The sequence below is a fragment of the Egretta garzetta genome, unplaced genomic scaffold, assembly GCF_000687185.1.
Source record: "Egretta garzetta isolate BGI_Z169 unplaced genomic scaffold, ASM68718v1 scaffold51, whole genome shotgun sequence".
NCBI lineage: Eukaryota > Metazoa > Chordata > Aves > Pelecaniformes > Ardeidae > Egretta > Egretta garzetta.
In genome coordinates, this window is record NW_009258549.1 from 3,598,952 (window position 1) to 3,622,227 (window position 23,276).

Consider the following 23,276-nt stretch of genomic DNA (forward strand, 5'->3'; position numbering starts at 1 on the left):
TTCATAGTTTTGTTCACATATCCCACTGAAATGTATTGCTATACAGTAGAGTCCAATATAAGATTAAAAACTGTTTTTACCAGATTGGATTAATGCCTTAATGTAATTAATTCTCTAGGTTGTGCTATGCCCAGAAATAAAGAAATGACAGCCTTCTGTTGCATCCTTCATCTTTTATATACAAAAAGAGGAGTTTCTTAACTGCTGTGGAAATGAACCAAAGACAGAAGGTGAACTTACTTTAGCACGAATACCTACAGATCTTTTTTCTAGATTTCCATTTCACCTTGTGAAATGCATGAGCGTGCACAAAGGGAATTTACCTTTCACATCCACATCCAGTGTGGATTCATGTGCAGACCTGCATGAACACCAGAATTGCTCAGCTCTTAGTTACAGTACAAAAGCTCAGATTTACAGACCAGCATGTTGGATACTCTACGTTTTTTGGAAATCTTTCTGATGGTCAAAGCTTGAGATAATGAATCTTGAGTATTCCTTCCCATATTTAGATACCCAAATACAAGGAAAGCACGTTGGAGTATCTGGAGCTAATTGGAGGTGGGTTTTATTGTCTGTGACGGGTTGGTTGGTTGTATTTAATCAAGTCTCATAGTACCAGATTCTTGATTCTGTTTTGACTCCTTTGCTTTGGAAATGACTTTTGGAAAGCCCTTCCTGATAGGAAACATGTCTGAAATATAACATCACTCCTCATCCTAGTCTCTTGTATGATTGATTTGCGAAGTATAATTCTCCATCTGACTTGCTGGTAGCAGAATGGTTCCCTGGAGCTGTTCGCAGCTGGTGTGATTCAGAGAGGCTTTGAAGGTACTTGTAATTATACCAAAGACCAGTTTTAGGGTAAGTAGTCCCAAGATTTCACAGAGCCCAAATATGGTCTGATGCCCCCTTGGTCCCTCTCAACTGCAGTCTTTTACTAAGAGTAGATCTTCTCAGAGGATAAAGATCATAGAGGGCTACACCTGCATGAAAGCAGATATACGTACACGTGCATAGATTCCAGAACAAATTCAGAGGCATACATTCGTGCACTTATTCTGATCTATATCCATTTATCCTCCAATGAACCTCTAATATTAGTGCAAATATGCTAAACGCACATGGTATGTTGATGTATTGATATGGTATATTGATATAGTGGTCTGTCGCAGTCCTAAATTCTGTGAATCTGCAAAGTACAAGCTCCACCAGTACATAAAAGCAGATCCCTTGCATACATAGGCACATGCACAGTGGTAGCAGGATTGTTATTCTGATAACCACACACTTGCAGTACAACACATATCAGCTAGTGCTGAAGCTTACCAAGAAAAGATGAGAAAAATTGAGAGGCAGTTAGCTAGATAAGGTATGAGCAGATTGTAGAAAAAGTAGCATAGAAGGAAGTGGCTACATTTTTCATACTTTAGTTGTTTTTCTGGAGGGCTTGCGAAGGAGCTGCTCAACAACTATGCCGAAAGAGACCATTCGAAGCAACTTCCCATCAGGCGTCATTCCTCAAGTGTCTGCTCTTTAGGAGCAGTCAGGGAAAATTCATTCCGTGGGAAGCAGTTAATGGAGCTGCATTACCGACCCCTTATTGCTCTATCTGATAGAGAGACAGCAGGTTCACTTTGGCAGCTCCAGAGCCCTGATCAGTTCAGATTAGGGGCGCATTGTCTGTCTGGCTTAATCAGGCATGTTTAGATATATTTATCATGATTAGAGGGATGTAGCACAGGGAGGGGGAAGAAATACAGAGTGAGATTACTTTTCTCTAGCTTCAAATGGAAGCTTAGCAAATCCCACTGAGTCACTAGATGCTCATCAAATGGAGAATTTAAATCCTGGGAAGGAATGTTTTGTTGAACACTCCAGCACTGGATTCAAATCACTGAAGAAGAGTCTCTCTTTCTCTCGCTTCCTTTCTCCCTTTTTTGCTTGCATGCAGCAAAGGAGAAAATCAGCAGCTCATGCAGCCCATGTTGATTTTGCCTTGATAGGCATGCAGCCCCTGCTTAGCTTATGTGTAGTTGAAATTCTAATAATGTGATGACAAAATTAACTATCATCGTAGTGGCCTAGATGTCTGACTCCTGCATTTTTGTCATGTTTATCTTTCAGGGACACACAGGGTACCATTGCAACAGCCTCTAGGACTTACTTTGCTACCTGTTAGTGTTCAGAAGGGATGATAATAAAGAAATTGTAAAGACTGAGAAGAGGCTCCTTTTAGTATCAGTAGCAGTGCTTTTCTCTGTCTTCACCTGGCAGGATTTTTTGGATTTGAGCACTGTAAAGGATAATGTATTATAAAGTCAGATGTGCCAAAATTTGTTGCTGGTGTAACTTGGTATAGTTCATAGATGATGGTGGAGGTCAACTGATTAACTCTTAAGAGTCTCTGAAAGAGGTGGTGTTGGCTCCCAAGAGAGCAGTAAGGACAAGAAAGGTTTTTTTAGATCTGCCTCAGTGTTGAGGGTGATCAGAAACTAGTCCTGCTGGGGGAAGGCTCCAGATCAGAGGTCAGGCTGGCAGGATCCATGGTTTCTTGCCCTGAGTAACTGGCCCTCTTCAGCTCTTATGTGACATAAATGTAGGACAGGCTTGGAAAAAGTGCTGTTATGAGAAGTATATTCTGTCCATCTTTTCCTGTGGTCTCCAACCGTCTTTGGGCATGCAGATTCATCCAGATTTCCCAGTGAAGGCACAGATTGCTGTGTGGTGAACAGAGGCTTCCTTGGCAGTGAGATGGATCTTCTTTGGTCTCATCTGCCGATCCTTAAAAAGTAGTTCATGAGACCAAGCTGAAACCCTCTGATGCAGAACACTACACAACACAGCAGGCATGCTTGGGCTAAGTGTCCTCAGTGCAGCTGGCAACACACAAACTCCAAGGCAGTTGCTTCTGTCTGGACTCTTGGGCAGCAGTGCAGCAGTTAAAGGCAATCTATGGGAATTCAGGAGAATTGTTTTGTAGTAAAGGAAAAGAAATCAAAATTTCCCTTTCGCCATTGTAATCCGTTCCTTCCTCCTCTGCTAATCCAGTCAGTTCTGTGACAGTTCAGTTCTTGTGATATTGTAATTGCTGTCAAGATGATAATCTGGGATGTCACGAGCATGGCTCAGTATAATCACCCTAAAAATGCAGAAGGTAGAGAACCTAACTGATTAGATACAACAAGCTGTTAGTGAGACACTAATAATTCAGTAATCAGGAGTTATGGGGTGGGGAATGTAGGAGAGAGAGTTGACAGGTTTGGAGGGATTTGAAGAAAATATTAAATATCAACAAGTTTGCCAGTACTTCTTTAGAATAGGAAACTAGAGGGTCATAGCAATACATTCCCAAAGAAAAATCTCTCAGAAATGCAGTGATGCTCATCAGCCGGAATGGTAAGGGGTGTCTTTGGAGATGAATTAGCAGAATGATGGGAAGGGTTGCATGAATCAAATAGCAAAATAACACTGCTGGTCAGGATTAGAGCCACATCTCCTTGCAATACATGGTGCTACACTGATGGTGCCAGGCATTTAAAGTTGTACACTCTCCTAGTGCATGCACAACTGTAGAATTAGAACAGTACTCTTACAGTTAAAGCTTATTCCTGTAAGAGAAATGGCTTCACACCTTTAATTGAATTAGTTGTACCACATGTGCAAGCACAGTAAGCTGTAGTCATACCAGCTAAACTGAAAGTGGTTTTTGAGGGTGATGGTGACAGGACCAGCACTAAAATAGCAATAGCTGTGCAGCTGATGCTGTTAACCAAGCTGTTTGAAAATCCTAGGACATGGTCAGACAGGACCGCTGCAGGTGAGCAACAAGGTGCAGTGCTTTCAAGACAATCTTTGCTAACAGGAAGCATAGCAAACTGGGACAGAGCTCTGCCCAGATCAGTTCACAGAGCTCTGCAGAGAAGCTTTTATAGCACTGCCACTCCTGTGCACTCAGTCCTGAAAAAAATAACTGCCCACTAATGACCTGTCACTGTGGACAGCCTGAGCAGCTGTTTGCAGAAAGCAAAGCAGCGAGAGAGGATGAATTGCTGTGTGTGGAGCATATCTGAATGTGGGGACGGGAATAGGTGGGAAATAGGGAAAGCCCAGACAGCTTCCATTCATAACATTCAGCGTTATGTGGATTTACAGCCCTGATGCTCCTGAATCCACAGATGCTGAGTGATTGCTAACAACAAAATACAGCACTTGAAATTTCCCTTGTTTCCACACTTTGACTTCTGTTTCCCTTGTTGGCAATGTTACTTTCTGGAAGAAAACTAATTAAGAACATGGGGAAGTAGTTTATACTGAGGACAAACAAAAACCTAGCCACTTAGTCTTTCATATATTATCAACCCAAACAATTCAGTGTAAGCAAAATATTTGATTTATATGTTTTATTGGAAATACATTTTTTCCTTTTCTTCCCTTTTTCATTTCTCTTTTCTTTCTGGCTGCTCCCATGATTCCCAGATAGAAACTAAAGTGAATAAAATGCCTCAGAAAAAGTTTTTTCTGTTGAAAATTCCAGCCCAGAAAGAAATTACTAAAATTTTTGTGAGGAAGTGTATTCTGAGGCAGTTTTCAGATATGTTTGCAGACACATCTATTTTGGGTCATTCACCTAAGTGTAAAGGCAGGCATAAGTTTACCTGCATCAAGCTTTTTAAATCCAGGTCTTCACAGACTGTATCATAGCCATGGTTCTGCCATTCCATCTGGATTGTACCAGTAGTAGATGATGGCATTAAAAGTCTGCAGCAGGTAGTTGTGGAATAACCTGTCTGCCTGGGCTGGGCGTTATTTAGTTGTCTGATAGAGATTGGCTAAAACATGGAAGCATGGAGTCTAACAGCCTTCCCACAAGATTTGTTTCCATTAATTATGGCTGAAGTATCTGGATGTTTCTTCATATTTTTCAACATAGCTGTGATGCATATATTCCACATGGTGAAGAGGTTAACATGCTACCATAACTGTGACAGGAGAGGAGTATATAAAAATGGAGATGAAAGAAAAGAGAGTTATTTCCTTTCCTATTTCCTATCCTTTCTCATTGTTGGGGGCTTGCCAGTATTGAGTGTTTTGTTTATGGTATAGAAAGCCACATCTTTTATGTCTTGACATTAAATAGTTTTAATATCGTCATGGAATATTTCTGTATACCTAACTGGAATCCAGGCAGTGTTTTGTGATATTGTCATATAGCAAGCATGAGTGACAGCTCACAGCAGCGTTCTTGCTGGGGGGCCCATTAGATAACATCATGGTAGAAACAGAGAAAATAGGTCGTTCTAATGTGTAATGTAATGTAATCTGTCAGGCCGTTCACAGAGCATGAGAATGAACATGGCTTAAAACCAAGAGGACTGTGAGGTACCACACCTGCCTGTACAGAAGTTTATATTCCTGATGTGTACAGTGATAGCCACATGTAAAACTTTTCACAACATGACAAGAGCTAGCTGCTGTACTCTTCTTATGGCCCCCTGCTTTCTGCACCTGTACATTTTGTCAGCAAAATATATCGGGGATTGTCCTCTTCAGAGAGAATTCTTATTGTTTCTACCCCTCACTGCTTTGAGCACTTCATAATTTACAGCCTACCTCTGTTTCAACTAACAGGTAGTCCAAGGAGTCTATTGACTCCCCAGAGGGTGGGGTATGTGGGGACTGCCACTGCCTGCTGCTGGACCGACTGTCTTGAACTAGCATCTTGTGGTGTTTTTTGTGAAGTATCACAGCTCATAAGAAAGGATGAATCAGGTCAGGTTACAGTTCCATGCAGCCCATGATGCTGTGCCCAGCAACAGCAGTTTGGTGAAAGAGGGTAAGAACAGGGCAAATACACAGCAAAAATTCTTTGATGAGGGCCTCCCAGATCCCAGCACTCTTGAAAATGAGCTCCTAGTGCTTATGTTGTGAGAAATTATGGATAAAAATGTCATTGCCTTTTCCATGATTCTCATTATTTTCTACGTTGCTTTTGCATTTATCCCTCTGTCAACTTTTTTTTCTATGGTGAAGGATCCTAGTCTGTTTAATTTGGTCCTTCCTTGTTCAGAAACTTTCCATTCCTCTGATCATCCTTAATTACTTTCTCTCTACTATTTGTAATGGTATTGTCTCCATTTTTGAGATGGGGGGATGAGAACTAGCTGCCATATTCAAGTTACAAATATTCAAACAGTGCCCCGGGCATTCGTACGGTGACATGATGTTGCTTTCTGTTTTGTTCTCTATCACTTTCCAGACATTTCCTAACCTGCCTTTTTGGCTTCCACTGAGCTGACACTTTGATAGAACTACCCACAGCAACTCAAAAGTATCTTTCCTGAGTGGTAATTGATAATTTTAAGTTCACTGTTGCATTTATATAGTTATGGTTATTTATTCCCATGTCCATTCCCATTCGCAGTCATCAGCAGTGAGATTCATCTTACATTTCAACAGTATTTTGAAAACCATCTGCAAGTCTTTGTGACCAGATTTAATTTGTATTACCCTAATTTTTTTTTCTCATCAGTAAGCTTTGTCACTTCATTTTTTTCCAGATCATTTATGAATATGTTGAACAGCTCCTTCAAGTTGTTTCCTAACTTTTAATCAGTTGTTAACCCTCTATAGGACCTTCCCTCTTATTCTTTGAGAGCTTAGGAGGTTTTTAAAGAGTCTTTGGTGAGAGACTTCATCAGAAAGGATTTAGAAATGCAAGTTTTATATCAAGTGATCACCCACATCCACATGCTCATCAGCGCCTTCAAAGAACTCAATCAGATTCATGCAGTATGACTTCCTTCTACAAAAGCTATGCGAGGGCCAATTGCTATGTCATTTCTCTCTTATGCCCAGTAATTCTTTTCTTCATTATTATTTCTACCAATATCAGGCACACAGACGTTAGGCCTCCTGTCCCTTGCATCCCCTCAAAATGCGTTTCAAACACCAGCATTGCATTTGTTGCTTTTTCTCCTAGTACCGAGGCTGGGTTAAGTCTTATGTTGTATGCCACAGTTAATAGCTCAGCCTTTACTATTTCATGTTCAGTTTAGATTTCAGTCAAGATTTCTAAAATATCGAATCCTTGGATTTACTCTTGTTCATTTACTGATTTGTCCTAAACCATTTTCTTCCAATTCTTCAGTTTGAGACAGTTCCCCTGACTCTTCTCTGCAAAGAAAACCCCAGTGTGGGGACATCCTTACATCCTTACGGAAGATGCATGGATGCAGAGAATTCATTTAGCTTTTGTGCTTCATCCTTATCTTCCTTGAGCACTCTTTTTACATCTCAATCATCTGTCAGCCGTACAGACACTCTGGCAGGCTTCCTGCTTCTGTTGTCTTTGAAAATAATTTTATTACATGTTTTTATGTCTTCAGCTACTTGTTCCTCAAGATATGCTTTTCAACGGACTTATTATGGTTTCTCATTTAACTTACCAGATCTGTTCTTTTCTGTTTTCCTTATTTGGGTAGAACTTACATTTTTTGAGGGACAGTACCCTCCTTTATTCAGCTGTTAAACCAGCCTGGGCTGAAGCAGCAGCAAAGGACAGGTACTTTTGAACTGACACCACCATTTTAAAAATGTAGTGTACCAAATATTTCCAACATTAGAGACCGATAATTGTCCATGCCCCACTCTGTCCTGTGACAAACACTTTTCTGTACCTCTGCCTCTGTCTCCTATGCCCATTCCTGACTGTCCTCGTCCACACATGTGGACCTGTTACCGATGTGGCACACTGTCGCTGCAGGGAGGAGCCTGATACAGGCTGAGCTCTCCTTCTCTTCCTTCCCTTAGATGGTAATGCACCTCCTGCTTTCTAGCAAAGTGCCAGAGGAGAGGAGAGCTGCTACAAGGTATGGGGCGAGCGTGGCTCTGAGACTTGACTGGGGGGAGTTGTGTGGGAAACGTACTAAGGAGGAAAGGGAGGGTTTGGAAGGAAAGGTAAAGTACTGCGCGATAGGGGAAGAGCATGGGATCCCAGTGCCATCTTGTTCATCAGCTTCCACAACAGGGCAGTGCTTTTTCAGGAGAAATGCCTGTGCCTCAGCCAAATCTGACCAGCTGGAAACTGAGGGAGGAGGTGGGCAAACAGAAGGAGGTGTTTCCTCCACCCTAGTCCTCCACACCAACCCTTCCAGCACAGCAAAGATTCATGATTTTATACTCTCACAATATTGTGCGGTATTGTGCTACTCTCTTTGGGGCTGCTGTTGCAGAGGCTTCCCCATGGTGCTGCACAGCTCTACTCTGTCATGACTGGAAGTAGCAGAGAAGACCCGGGTTCACCAGGGATATTAAGCACCATCCTAGCCTGGGGCATTTCTTACTAACTGCTGTTGGTAAATAGAGTCCTAAAAGTTTGTTTGTTCTGTGAACCTAGGTTCCTAGGAGGCTTATTTTTTCTGCGCACAGGGGCTCAACCCAAGTACTGTGCATTGCTCTGGATGGCAGGATAGCCAAGACTTAAATGTGACAGTGCTGAGTGTTTTAGTGACTTGTTCTCCCTTACAAATTTTACCCTCTTATCGCTGACAGTCAGTGGAGCTACACGTTAGCTCCGTAGCAAGAGGCTTGTGTTTTTGGAACAAAATATTCCCATGCCACTGGTATGTGGCTTAGCTGGTGAAAACAAAGCTTTTATCTATCACAGGTCTTCTAGATAACGGGTCCCTTCTCCATTGTTTCTGCTGAAATGTCATCTGGAGTTTCTGTACAGATGTTCTGTCCCTGGTTGCTTGTCAGTCCGATAGGTTGTTCTTGCGGAGCCGAACAAAGACGCCGTAGCTCACACTGTATATCTCAGTACAAAACCTCACTGGATGGAGCTGCAGGCTGGAGATGTGCGTGCTGCAGGCATAAAAATAAACACTTTTGTTCATATGGCTCCTTCAAGTGAGCGCGTTGTTGCAACTATGCCTTCCTCCTGTGATGTTAATATGTGAGATTGAGCGGGGCTGAGCCTGGGTAGTCCCTGAGTAGTAAACTTCTCAGAGGTGGTGACCTTCCCTGGCATTGTTATTACTGAATTTTGACCCAACTTGGTGTAGGATAATGGTGTTAAACTCTTTGGATTGCTGTTGTCAGGCAATTTTGCTTGCTGATATGATTTAGGCCTTGGCTCTTTTCATCAACAGAGAGATGCTGATGTTCTTGCTCAGGGAACGGCATTCTGCCACACTACAAAACCTACCTCATGCTCTCAGAGCCATGCTACTTTTCACTTCTTTTATGAACCTTCTGCTGCAGCAGTCCCACAGAATTGCAGTAGCCCTATGCCCCTTGGATCCGCCTCGTTACCATGGGGAACCACAGAGAAAATTCACCTCCATGCAGAGAGCCAGCACAAAATGGAGGGTACTGGTCAACTCACACTCAGAACTGAAAAATCTTCCTTTGAATATTGTGTAGACCTCATGCTAAACTCTGTACAAAGGTGATTTTCACACAGAACATTATGCACAGTCTAAAATTGTCTTTGGTTACTCGAAAGCTTAAAGGAGTTGCACCAGGCAGTTAAAAGCGGAATCTGGCGCTCTGTCTGCAAACTGCAGTACTGTCCTTTGGGATAAAAGGTGCTTGAGAAATGTAAGTTGTGACAATAATGAAAAAATTCTTGTCTCTCTATGTCATGGGGTGGTGCTTGAAGTCACACACATGCATGACAATAATGAAAAAATTCTTGTCTCTCTGTCATGGGGTGGTGCTTGAAGTCACACACATGCAGAGAGGAAAAGAATGGGCCCCTGGCAGGGGAGTTTTCATGAGGGCCCAGCGCTGACCCATGCGGAGTGAGGATTCTCGAGTTACAGATGGAGGGAGGAACAGGATCAGAAAAACAGAACCGGTTTGAAGTTCAGGTGATGAAAAGTGGTAGGCTGGAGTTCAAAGACAGGATTATTGGCTAGTGTTGCTTTAGTAGTTGGTGGGGGAAGAGCTTAAGGCCACAGCATTACTGCATTGCTGATTTATCAACACAGCCAACACTGTGTATGGTATTTGAGTCACTTCTAAATCCAGCCGCTGGCAATGAAAAGCACATTTAATCCATGTGTTAGATTGTTTGAAGAGGTATCTGTCTCCTTGTCTCTCCCCGAGGTTGAGATTGCTGAAATTGAAAAGGAGGTGAGAGAGATTTTAACTCTTTCACAAACCCTTCTCCTTTTGAGGGGGTCATATCTCCAATAGCATCTTTAATGTTTGGGATATTGAAAAATGAAAGGCTCTCTCCCCTCTTGCACCCTGCAGAGAGAACCCCCACTGTCTCTTCTGTGACTAAGGGGCAAAAATCAAAAACAGGATTTGTATTTAAACAGTTTATTGTTTTTAATCGTGTTTTTTTCTCAAGCTGGGATTAATGCTTTGCATTTAGGAGTTCCAGGTTTCATCTGCACTGTTGGCTCTGATCTCTCTGCAGCAGCCCACTGCTGCAAGATAAAACACTGAAAAACATCCCTTATTAAAGTAATTCTCCTTTAGTCTTTTTCTTCAGCTCTCTTCCATGAAATAGTGTCATTGTTTAACTAGTTCCCTCAATTCCCCTCCAATGTAATACCCGTACGTTGTGTTAGCACACAGTGGGCTTGCACTGGCTGTGGGATGTTATAGACTGAAGCTCCAAAAATGTCAGTGCAAGACTATTCTGCAGGACAGTTCTCAGATCAGGCTGGAGCTGCATCTGCAGAGTTACACCAATGCCTGGAATAAGAGTGGGGCAATCGGAGGGTGAACCTAAGCTATATTTGCAAATCTGCAAAGGGTATCCAAATTAAGAATTAAAGAAAAACAGTAAGTGGACAGAAAGAAAAGGGGGTGAAAATGTTTGGAATAGCTGGAAAGCTGAAGATTGAGAATAAAGCACATTGGTAAAACATCAGATGTTATAGTTCAGTATTGATGTATACTGTCAAAACCCTACAGCAGCGGGCTGGAATAGCAGGTGTATAGCAGATCACAACTGAATTATGTACTCCAGCCTACATGGGAGGCCCCAATGCTGAAACAACCACAGTTGCTGTAGGACAAGTTCACACTGAATGTCTGTGGACTGCTAAAAAATTTGCCTTGGCACCACATAGGTCACATTAGTCACATAAACACAAATTCACCTATAAGCAGCAAAAAAGAGGGTGCTAATGGAATCCAATAGGAAGCACGTGAAGATCTTTTTATAATTAGAAATGAGATGTAACAAATCTCAGATCTAATCTTCAGTGATGTTATGGCCCGTCTTGTGGATCACTTTATCCAGACATCTTTAGTCAGGAGCAAAGGGACTCCAGAAGCAGGAAACACACAACTTAGCCAATAAATAACTGCTTTATACAGTTAACACGCATAGAAGCTAGGTAGGATTTAATGAAATATTAGGCTAAGCATTAGCATACTACTCACCTGTGTAAAGGCACCCAAAGAGTCTTTGCTGGTGAGGCTGGCATCAATCAGGAGGGAAATGTGAGCCTCCATGGTTGCCATTTGCTGCCAGCTGGGTCAGAACCGATGGCACTGACAACTCTGCTCAGTGACCCCAATGATTCCTCACTAGTCCTCAGCTAGACTGACTATCCCAACTAAACCTCCTGTGGTTTTGTTTTTACTCTGAGATTTTGTATCTTTGTATGTTGGTGTTTTTCCTCTTGAATCCCTGGGCTACTGCTGGTGCTGTCTCAACTGTCCTACCTCTGTCCATAATTTTTGCCCTGCAGACTTTCTCCCAGCTTATTCTCAGTGGTTTAAGTCAAGTTGCACTGTATCAGAGCTGGGGCCTGGATCCTTGGTACACAGGTAGTTAAATCCCTGGGTTGCTTGTCAAAGGAGGAAGTTACAGCAGGTATTGCGGAGAAGGATGGTCACAGTAGCCGTTGATTTTAAAGTGGCATCATTTTGGAGCTTGCTCAGTATCAGTACTTTATGTTTTGGGGATCTTGTCTCAGTTCTAACAAGAGACAAGAAATAGTCCCCTAACTAGGGTTGTTCATATGGTTTCTTTCTAGGGCTTTCTGGTTAAGAACGTTTTGGATCAGGCAGGTTGGCACTTCTTGTCAAGCCTGGGGGCTTTTGTGAGAGGTGAAATTAGGTAATGGAACCTTTGGCTTCACGATCATTGTTGCCAGATGTAACTAGCTTAGTAATAATAAATATTACTTCTATATTGGACCCGTCTGATGGTCTTCACAAGCTGGCCTGCAAGAGCATCTACCAGCAGTGCCCTTGGTTAATGTGGCACTGCCCAGCTATTTCTTGCCTTGTCACTGGCAGCTTGTCCCCTGGGCTGCAGGGTCCACGAGCCAGCCATGGGAAATAAGTAACTCTCTTGATTAGAAAGTGGTCCTGCTGGGGTACATCTGAGTTACATGAGCAGGAAGTGGTAAAGAAGCAAAGCTCATGTTGCTACTTCCCGTGCCACATCTGCTCTGCTGATGAAAGGCGGGCTTCGGTTTGCAGGCTGTCTGGTACATTTCAGGCTCCTGGGTTACCAACACTGAGGCAGGGTAAGTGTATGCCTTAAATTTGTTGGTGTTACAGTTTCACTGCCTGCTCCAAAATACAGAATACAGCCTTTCTGCAAACATTTTTTCCTAGCTGAAAGTTGTGGTCACCCGTGCTAAGCCATCACAGAGAAAAAGACTCTTTCAACCTTCAGTACTGTGGTCCCTGTCCAAGAAAAAACTGTATTTATTGCAGGCTGTTCATTTTGTCTGCAATTTGTCTCACTCTTGAGAGTCACCACAGAGGGAAAATGCATTCTTCTATTGCATGACAGAGTCACTTGCTTTATTGGAACTGTGACAGAGTAGTGGTTGGTCTATACAGAAGGTTTTTCTCTGCTACCCAGCTTATTTGGGTGATGTGCGCAAACTTCTCCATGAGATTGCTGCAGAGAAAGGGGTCTGTTGGAATAAGCATACACAATGGGTTGTTTGAACTGCTTACTTGAGCTAATTATAGCCTCTTGGCTATGCCATCTCTTCTACCTGCTGATGTCTTTCCATGTCTAGTAACTAAAGTCTGCCAATGGTCCACGTACAAATCACAGCATTGCCTGTAAGCTTTCTAGAGGCTAGACCCAACAATCCCAGCAGCTCATAGATGTTAACAAGCGTATACTTCTTCCAGCTTTGCTCTGCCACCGCGACACAGTATGGAAGCCATCGCCAAGTTTGATTTCAGTGCTTCTGGAGAGGATGAGTTGAGCTTCCAGGCTGGGGATATGCTGAAGGTAAGTGCAGCCTCAGACTTGACTAAACAGCACTTCTGAGAGCGCTGACAGATCTTTCTATGCTCCCATTTGCCTTGACAAAACAGATGAAGACGTATGTCTATAAACTGGGATAAAAATGCAGGATACTCATCCCCAATAGTGCTTGCTATAGCTAACCAACGATTCCCAGGTCACTTGAGTCTGTGTCCACTTCACTTGATTTTAGGTCTATAAACTATGAATTTAGTTGCCCTACAGTCCTCCAGTAGTCAGCAGGGAAGGATAAGTACCTTTGCTGGGGCAGAGATGCAGTTCTTTGGTAGACAGATTTTGAGGGTCCTGACTTTTTTCATTGACTATATAGGTAGTCTAGGGTGACTGCTTTTAGGATGACTATGTCTAAAGGCAAGCAGGATGTGTGTGGTTCAGAGGGATTGCTGTCTTCCTTATTTCCAACTCTTAAACTGTTTAAAAGATAGTTATCATGCATTATAGACCTTATATCTAACTTTTCACTGTAAGTAATTACTGTTAGTTGCCACAGGGGTTTTAGGCAATTGCCAATAGAAGATGAAAAGTCCATGAGACAGTCTGTTACATGCATAATGGAAGAGTTTAAGAGGTCCTGGGCTAATAATATTATACACACCCTTGCAGTAATTTAGCAGTGGGGGAATGGCAGAAGTAGAGTTGATCATACACAATACAGAGCATGTGAGAGTCTCTTTAAAGTTGATTTGCATGTGTTATGGTAGAAAAGTTCTTGTTAACCCCATGAAAGTCCCACAGATTAAGTCACACGCTGCTCTACCCTAATTATTTATCCACTTCTCAGCCCCCAGCGTAGCTGTTCTGTTTCAGCTGAAAATGCCTGAGTATAACTCCTCTCTAAGGCCTTAACTCCTCCACTGTCCAAAGACATGATGTACAACAATAGGATATAAAACCTTGTTTGGCCCAGGAGCCTTCGCTACTTCCCGGTATAGTTCCAGCTGTTCTAGTTAACAACCAGATATTGGGTCTCAGCCCAGCCTCTTCCATCACCACTGTCTTTTATTTTATTGGCCTTTAAATTCTTGAAGCTTAGACAAAGCTGATGGCATCCAGAATGCATTAAGATCATATACCAGGTTTTTCCAGAGAGCTATGAGAAGGTTCTGGAGAAATCACCGCCTCTCTTCAGCACAGATGAACACTCTCATTCCTAGTTCTTCCTTAGGTCAAGAGCAGTCCCCATGTCCCTACTGTCCCATGATCTTTATCTGATAGCTTCTTCCTCAGGAGACCGTGGTTTCATCAAGTCCCTGGCTGGGGTGATGGTGTTGGCCAGATCACTTTTCCTTCTGCCCCTCAGCTTCCCTTTCTGTAAAATCATTATAAGCTAGAGCTTCCGTTCAAAGTACATTGGAAGCTACTGATGAAAAGTGTCAAATAACACTACACATCTGCATTATTATTAGTTGTCACAGAGACTTCACAACCAGAGAAGTCAGGCTGCCTCTTGCTTTAACGTCCTTGAGGTAAACGAAGTAACACCTTAGCCGCCCAAGCTATAGTAACAGTAAATTAGCCTGAGTAACATCCCTTTTCTGGCATATCTGCACACATACATTCATACCCTGTCATGAGCCCCCTCCTGCTGCCTGCACAACCTGCTGGCTGTCTTTTCTGATTTATAAAGGAGATAAGATGAACAGTATTGATGTAGAGATTAGAAAACAGGAAACATGAGGCCCTCAACCAGCAGTGACAGGAGGAAATCCACCCTCTCAACCCCCCCCACATCCTTCTCTGAGAGGATGACACACTGAGAGAAACCTGCCAGCCCTGCACCGAGAACCAGCAGGTGGGTCTTTCTGGAAACCTTGCCGCCAACAGAGCAGGGCCTGAGCGTGAGCAAGGAGGCCAACCCCTTTGGTTGGCCACAGCAGCAAAAAAGAGCCTTAATCCGGCACCCAGGTACGGGGGAAGCAGTGACTATACACGCAGGGATCTCCACAGCTTTCTATTCCCCAACCTTTCTGTATCGAAGTGCATAAAAGGCCTACATGGCAGACAAGGCAATGGAAAGTCAGCCCCAGAGACAGTAACATCCTGTTGCCAACACAAAACACTTAGAATGTGTGTTAGGCTCCCAAAAACATGAGATTGGCTTACAAAACAAGTATTATTATTATTATTATTAACAATAGATTTTAAATTAAGTCTTTTCTACGTGCTTTCTCCTTTTAAAACTGTCATGGCTCAGGCTTTCAGGCTCCTCTGCAAAACCAGAGAGAACACAAACATGTTCTTTTTCATAAAGCAGAATTCTGTCCTAGGAGTTGGAATGTCAAACAAAACACCAAAGACCACAACATTTGCAGCAAAATCACTGTGTGGTTGTACCCCTGTCCTCTCTCCTCTAGCTTAGGGCTGTATCAGGGGCCGTCAGCCAGGGAGCGGTGAATTTGGGCAGTCCCTGGTCAGCAGGGAAGCCTCTAAGGACCATTACAGTTGACATTAATGTAAGCACACTTGAAGCTGTTCCAGTATGCACTGGCCTCCTGCTATCCTACAATGTCTTCAATGTAATAGTTGGCTTTAAAATACTTTTTGCCTCCTTCTCTAATCTACCTTGGCAAAGTTTAGGGAAGCCAAAGACTTAACCCACTAAAAAATATCTTGTGAAATGGCATGTGATAGCACATGGTAACATCTGTGTGGTCATAACACACACAGACAGAGCTATAGCTGTATGTCCCTCCACACCCATACATGTCAGAGGAGTTTTCACAGATTTTTTTTTCCTCCCTTATGAAACTGAGATGCTCCAGTACCAACTATTAAAAGCAACACAGAGAACGCCTTAAACCTCTAATAGGTCCTTTAGAGCTGAATTTCTTCATTTCACAGATATCAGAGACGTGCAGATGGCATCCCCAGCCACCTGGACACACATTCAGATGAAGGGATAAAGTTAACAAGCAATCCCTCTAATCCTACTTGGCCTTCTTTATTGCTTTGTTTGCTCTGAAATGGTCATCGGCCACTAACCATGCTGCACTGAGGGTGGGAATTAGAGCACATGTGTTCTCTTCTATTCTTACAAGAAATTCTAGGTTTCCACCAGGGTCTTGATTACTTTTGCTTTTCTCAGGAGACCTGTTTATTCCATCCGTCTCTCCACTGCAGGTTTTGAGCTCCCAGGAAGAGTGGTACAAGGCTGAACTCAGAAGTCAAGAGGGCTATGTTCCTAAGAACTTCATTGATTTTCACGTTCCCCCGTAAGTGTCGTGGAAACTGCATGCGTTGTGCATGGAGAAAGGAAGGCATGGTTATAACATACTTCATTTTAAGGCTGGCAAGGATTGCCATAATCCTATATGCAGTTCTGCCAGCATACCTTATTTCTATCCTGAAACATCCTCTGTTCTTTCAGAGCTGAATCATTCTCAATGCTCTCTATCACTCCCAAGTGATTCCTTTGTTACTGTTGCTGGGAGGGATGTCACTGGGATGTGGCAGGAACTGCATTTAGATCTCCTCGGACAGAAGGAGAATAGTCATGATGTGAAGTCTTGGCAACAGAGGCAGAGGCTAAGCACAAAAGAAAGAGCAAGAGATGTCTCTGAAAATAAATTATAAAAATGTAATTCCTCCCCCCCCCCTCCGACTTTTAACTACATTAACTCCCTTTTCCCCACCCTGCCATCCGCATTCCCTTCCCCCCACAAAGTGCGTGTGAGTTTCTCTCGACACACTAGAGGTCAGTGCAATGCTACATGAAATGTGACAGCTGGTGTTACTCATGGATTGACGGAGATGATAGACCAGACATGCCACCCTGCTCCCACACACATGCAGGCACACACACACACACGCTTCTCCACGCTTCGTGACTGCACACCCAAACATAGATCTGTCAGAGGACAGGCATACCTTCATTTCTCTCTTCCCACTGAGTAGATGGCACTGCACTTTCAGGAAGGACTGATGGGTGTTTCAATGCATGTTAAATGTGCTATCCAGCCCTGTGCCATAAATATGACAATGCATAGCATTTTTACAACCTTTTCCTTTCAGTTGGCAGAAATGCTCCCTAAAGTCCCTCTAATTCTCCTCTTTTGAAAAAGTGCTGCAGCATTTCAAGAGAGCATGTACCAAGCCCAGTACTGCTAGCTGTACCACACCGGTGCTCTGAGCATGCAACCTGGGAGTGCACATGGATTTTGTGGGTACAAATAAGTGCCACTGTCCCCTCTGGAGACAGCACTTAGCGTCCATTTCGGTCATAAGCCAGCCTGCTTGGCTGAGCTGAAGGACATTATTAGTTTGCTGTGCAGATATGGCCTCGTACTTTTCTCAAGGGGACAAGATCTCCCAGTCAGTTGTTCTTGTTCGCTCTTTCACAGGGCTGTGGCATCATGCAGGGACACTAGGAGCTTCTTTTTTCACACACATTTTTCTCATGATGCTTTCTCTGTGCAAGAGCTGTGAAAAAATATTTCCACTTTGACGCTTTTCTAAGAGTAGCAGATCTGCACTTCGAAGCAGTTCAGGCCAGATGCTAGAACCAGATGTAGGAAGAAAGCTGTCTCCTATTTTTGATGGGCTGTTTTTTCCCATCTTTCTCTTGTCAAGTATTCATTGAGACCAGTTATCAATGTTGATTAAAGTCTGATTTCCCTTTGCTAATGATACATAGGTACACTGTGATGATAGTAAAGAAAAGTATAATGAAACTCAAATGTGGAAATGTCAGAGCTTATGAAACTGTCAGCCCTTAATTTTTATGCAATACAGGCAATTAAGCATTACGTAAAACCAGAAGACCGCAGATTGTAGATCTTATTAGCTGTGGAGTGGACATATATGCGTGTACATGTTTTTTTTTCTCTACTGAAAAATTCCTATTGACACTGTATTATTTAACTGTTTATGGTGACTTTCTCATTATTAGTCCAGTGCCTTACACTATCGTTTGTTATGTCTGGCTAAATTTACATAAGTCTGCTTATGTATTCTGTGTTTCTGCAATTTTGTGGTATTATAACTCTTGCAGGAACCCGTTTATTAGTACTAAAACTTTCATGGCTTGATTCTGCTTAAAATTTATGTGCGTCCCTTGCAATATATCCATCACAGTCTAGTAGTCTTCAATCAGGTTACCAAAAGCAATTTGATGTATACATCTGAGAATTATGTGTGTATATATGTGTATAAATACACATTTGTAATTTAAAATTTCTTTGACTAAACCTTACTTCACTGTGCCTGTAATTACAGTTTCGGCTGAGTGTTGCTTCTTAGCAGACCAAAGCTTACATTGTTCTTTTTGCATCTACGTGCTTTTACTGCTGAAGGAAAATGGTCTGCACCCATCTATACCCTGTACCTTAGCATGTACACGGCCACTGGGAGTAGTCATGTGGGCTCCTCTGATCCTTTTGTTTTGTCTTTTCTCCACCCTGCTTATTCATGTTCTCCCTACTCTCAACTTTTTGTTCCTTACCTTAATTCACCTTCCTTATTCATGTCTCCATGATTTTTCCCACTTGATAGCTGGTTTGATGAGAGGATATCCCGCCACGAAGCAGAGAACGTCCTCATGAGCAAAGGAGTTGGCTCTTTCATTGTCCGAGCCAGTCAGAACTCTCACGGTGACTTCTCCATCTCTGTCAGGTATCTGCTGCTCACAGCATTTTCCTGCTTCTTTTTCTGTTTAATGGTGCCCCTGGCCTTCTCTTGACAGGATTCCTAATGTGACGTAGCCTCTTGGGAAGTTTGCATGCTGCCAGTCACTGGCAGTGCTGCTGTGTTGTGAACGAGAACAAATTAGGCATCCGATTCCCAAATGTTTCTGCCTCTTTTCAAGTGACACAGTGAATGCCCTATTCCAAAGCTGCATCCCCTGGTGACCTGCTTCTCAGAAGTTGCAGCAAAGCGAAGTGGTACATGGAACGCCTCCCACGGTGCAAAACATGTGCCTTCCATTTGTTTTAATTCCCTGACAGCTCTGGTTACTGAATCCAAGAATTCCACTACTACCCATTAAGAGATGACTATTACATTGTTAACTTATTTCCCACAGGTCACTGAACAGCCATTGGACAGGAATGGCTTTTAGTTGCTTGCAGCCCAGCTGCATTTCAGCAACTTATTGTAGCCCAGCCTTTCTCAGAGTGTTTGCTTCAAAGCAGAGCTCTTAAATGATCGTTGGTTTCCTAGTTTTCAGTCAAACAACTGATAACCAGTTTTAAATTAGAGTAGTGGTTAGCAATGTCTTTTCCAAGCAGTGTGCACTTTCTTATTCAGGGAGCTCAAAAAGTATCTGGGAGGAATGCAGAAAAACATTCTGATTACATCTACAGCAATAAACTAAGTACAGTCAGGCTCTTTCTCTGGCCCCGAGGTCAAGCAATGTGGCAGAGCTCAGCTCCATATGGCTAAATCCCCTTCGGCCCACAGAACAGCTGTATTCAAGCAGCTCACTGCAAGCAGTTCCTGGTCTACTCTGTCCCCCTAACCATGGCCACCACCATCTAAGGGAGGGCTTTTTGGTTTAGACCATGCTAACACTTTAACAGCTTGTGTGACTGTAGCGCTCCAGGATAGCACTCAGTCCCTGCCTGGTCCCTGTTTAGTTTATTTGTGCCGATGTAGCCTCTGAGACGAGTGTTCTGAGTTCATGGAGTTGCACAGGGCAAGGAGGTGGGTGCCAAAACCAGATCAGATCTGGTGCAAAGGGGACTTGTCCAAGTCAGACAAGAGGTAAGAGGAGGGGAGTTACAGGGGGGGAAGCAGGGGCAGAAGGTTGAGACTGTTAATTTGGCTTGTAACAGCAACTAATAATTCCTTTTTTTTTTCTTTTGGGTAGGGAGAATGACCAGTAGTAATGATATTACAGTAGCTATTATACAATTATAAAACTCAGCGTATGGCTTCATGTGACTGTGCCTGCATGTAGTGGTGATGCCCATGGTGTGAAAAGGTATAATACCATCTCTTACAGTCAATGCAGACTGGACATTAACAGGAACCTGCAGAGGCTAGTGGGTAGCTATAACGGCAGCTTTGTCTCCTGTACAAAGTACAGAATAAAGCTATTAGCTATTTGTGGCCCTGAAAGCTCCTCTGGCCTTTATTTCAAAGGAGAGGCTTTAAAACCCTATGCTTTGTTCTGATAGTGCTTTGTGACTGGGCAGTCCTGCAGCACTCAATGTTTGTAAGCTGATGAGTTTTTTGAAACACAGAGCCACATCTAGGTCCAGTACACACAAGAACTGCCATTGCTTTACTTTCCAGAAGTCTAGATTTGGCCAAGCAAGAAGCTTTGGTACCCTTCTGGAAAAGGCTTTTTCAAAAAAGATAAAAGTGTAATTTAGTTGATGATCTCTTACTTTTCCAATTGGATCCAGGCATGAAGATGATGTGCAACACTTCAAAGTGATGAGGGATTCAAAGGGTAACTATTACTTGTGGACAGAGAAATTCCACTCACTAAACAAGCTGGTGGACTACTACAAGACAACTTCAATCTCCAGGCAGAAGCAGATCTTCCTGAGGGACAACAGCCGAGAAGAGAAGGTAAACACAAACTATCTTTAGGCATTCTCAGTAAGAAACCTTTCTGTGGAAGGAATTCAAGCCCATGAGAATGTCTTGGGGGGGTAGGGCAGAGAGTCTGTCCTTGGAAACCCAGTCACATCACTACACTGGTGGGCCCTGCAACATCAATTTTTAGTGGATTCAGTGGTATGTACAGTTATATAACTGAGCAGAATTTTCTGATTCTGTATTGAATAGCAATAGGCAGTACTGCAAACCTGCATAGAGATGCTTTGCTAAAGCTGTGCTAGGCCCCAGAGCTGAAATTCTAAGATGCCTTACACATCCAAGGGAAGCAGGACTTACCTTATTGAAATGCCTAGATTTCATGAGGGCAGGTACACAGCTGACTGGTAGGTTGTATCTGAGAAGAATTTGAGTCTTAGTGTCCTTGAATGCACCCAGAGTGCAGCTGTTATTACAGTTGAAAGTTTGTCTGCTCAGAAGAATCGTCCACCTTCTGTTACCAAGTGAACACAGTAAGGAGTGTGGAAGAACCGAGGGCAGAATCTGGAGCAGTGGCTGGCAGGAACTGAAAAGTACTGCTGAGAAGAACATAGCAGATATGGGAACAAGCTGTGCATTCAGGGAAGATGTAGAAGATGTTTGACAAGGCAGGGAAATCCTAGTTGAATTAACATCTGGGTTTGTGCCAGGGGAACAAGCAAATGACATAGTAGAGACTGCCATGCACTGCACGCACAGTACTGGGAGTGAACGTGCCTGGTCACTGCAGTAACCAAAGTCCTTCTTTACTGGGAAACAGATTCTGGTATTAAATTACCAGGATGCACAGGTAGAGGCAAGGCAGAAAGTACGTGACTTGCTCACCGCAGCAGTAAAGTTTTATAGGCTGCATGTGGGTCATTCTTGCTGGCTCCGAAAAGAGAGATGATACATCTTCCAGTCCAAAGGAGGGGCTTGTGGTGTTGTCTCCTTCTAGACCACTTAATGCAGAGCTTTAAAAATGCATTAGTAAGGTATAAAATAGAGGCTATGGGACCTATAAGAGAGACATCACAGCGAAGAATTGTCTGGGGAAGGAAAAAGGAAGACTGCATGCATGTATATCAGTAAAACAACCTGTTTGGGCTGACATGAAAGAACAGGAGTCAAGTTTGCTTTGGCAAACACTGTACATTTGTTATGGTGATCGGCTCAGCAGGGTATGTTTAGCACTCATCACAGTGGGGTTTCTGTTCACTACTCAAATTTCTAGATGCTACAGCCATATGATAAAATGATAGTAATATACAGATCTCAGTGCAGAGACAAATGAAGTCTAAGGGCAGTATTTCCAAAAAGAGCTTGGGTCCTGTGCTGGTCCTCACATCAGTGGCCACATTTTCAGCCAGCACCTCCCATTATTACCCATGCTTCAGCTGGGAAATGGCTATGACAAGGATCTAAAATATGGGATTCCTGATTGATCCTTCTGTTCAAAAGGGCAGGAGCTTTCCTTTGGAAGAGACTGCAAGGTGCAGGGTAGTGGTAGTGATCAGTATGCAACAACTGCTAAGCTTGAGTCCAGGATGTGGTGGGAAGCAAACCTCACTTTTGTGATCTTTTTTCCATCAGGAGAGGCGTGTTGGAAGCCTGGAACGGATGGGCCGGGAAGGATTTCACCTGGGCGGAGCAGCTGGAGAAGATCATTCTTCTATAGCCAAGAGATATGTAGAGCATCCTATCCCCATACTGCTGCAGCAACAGGTACTACGAGGAACAAGGGGCTGGGGTGTCAAACCCAGGCGCGTGAAACATTGGCCTTAATTGCTTAGTAGCAACTGAACAGTCACTTTGTCAAAAATCTTCCACCCTGAACCTGCTTTAGGAGGCAGAGTCAGGTCTTTGTATGGGAGTAGCAGCGATGATGGTGTTGGCCTGGGAAGCTCTTTCGATGTGTAATAAATATGTGGGCTTTTATTTAGTTCTGTGACCCGTGATTGATTGACAAACCAGCAAAAAATAGAAGTCAGTGTACAGTGGCCCTTTCACTGGGAACCTGGGAGTACTCCTAGGGAGTTTTAGGGCTCCATCCCAAAAACTGGAAAACAAGGAATGGTGTCATGTTCTTGCTTTGATTAGGAAAGGACATAAAGTATCATCCTGTGATAGTGCAGAGAAACACTCCCAAGTCTTGCACAGGTAGACATATATGGATTCAGGAACTCCTCTCTAGTCTGTAGGACAAATGAAGCCTTGCTGCCTGTTTCTTATTTATGAGTTATGCTACTGACACTCAGCACCACAAAACACAGGGATGAGAAATGACTGTGGTAACCCTAGGAGAGTTTGGTTTCCTTTAGAACATTCCTTCTCCCTAATCTGTGCCCTCTCTGCACTCTTTCATCATGTTGCATCCCTGATGTGTGAGGTTTCTTTACTACTTTGCTTGCATAGGAATGGAGATGACAACAGCAGTAGTGGTGCTATCTTCAGAGTTTTTCCTGATTAATTTTGGGGGAAAGAG

The 23,276-nt window shown here is 43.1% G+C and overlaps 1 protein-coding gene across 4 annotated transcripts in view; it reads left to right on the forward strand.

Moving 5' to 3' along the window:
• The window catches only part of GRAP2 (GRB2 related adaptor protein 2), a 42,379-nt gene that overhangs the window by 13,377 nt on the left and 5,726 nt on the right, over positions 1–23,276 (forward strand). For 3 of the 4 annotated variants that reach the window (XM_035903211.1, XM_035903210.1, XM_009647760.2), the window contains 5 exons: positions 13,132–13,234; positions 16,391–16,482; positions 18,761–18,880; positions 20,617–20,785; positions 22,385–22,516. In XM_035903211.1, coding sequence (XP_035759104.1) covers positions 13,157–13,234; positions 16,391–16,482; positions 18,761–18,880; positions 20,617–20,785; positions 22,385–22,516 — 591 coding nt within the window. In that variant the 5' untranslated portion in view covers positions 13,132–13,156. Of the gene's footprint in view, positions 1–7,813; positions 7,872–13,131; positions 13,235–16,390; positions 16,483–18,760; positions 18,881–20,616; positions 20,786–22,384; positions 22,517–23,276 lie in introns of those variants that run through there. The other variant, XM_035903209.1, reaches the window with a different exon arrangement.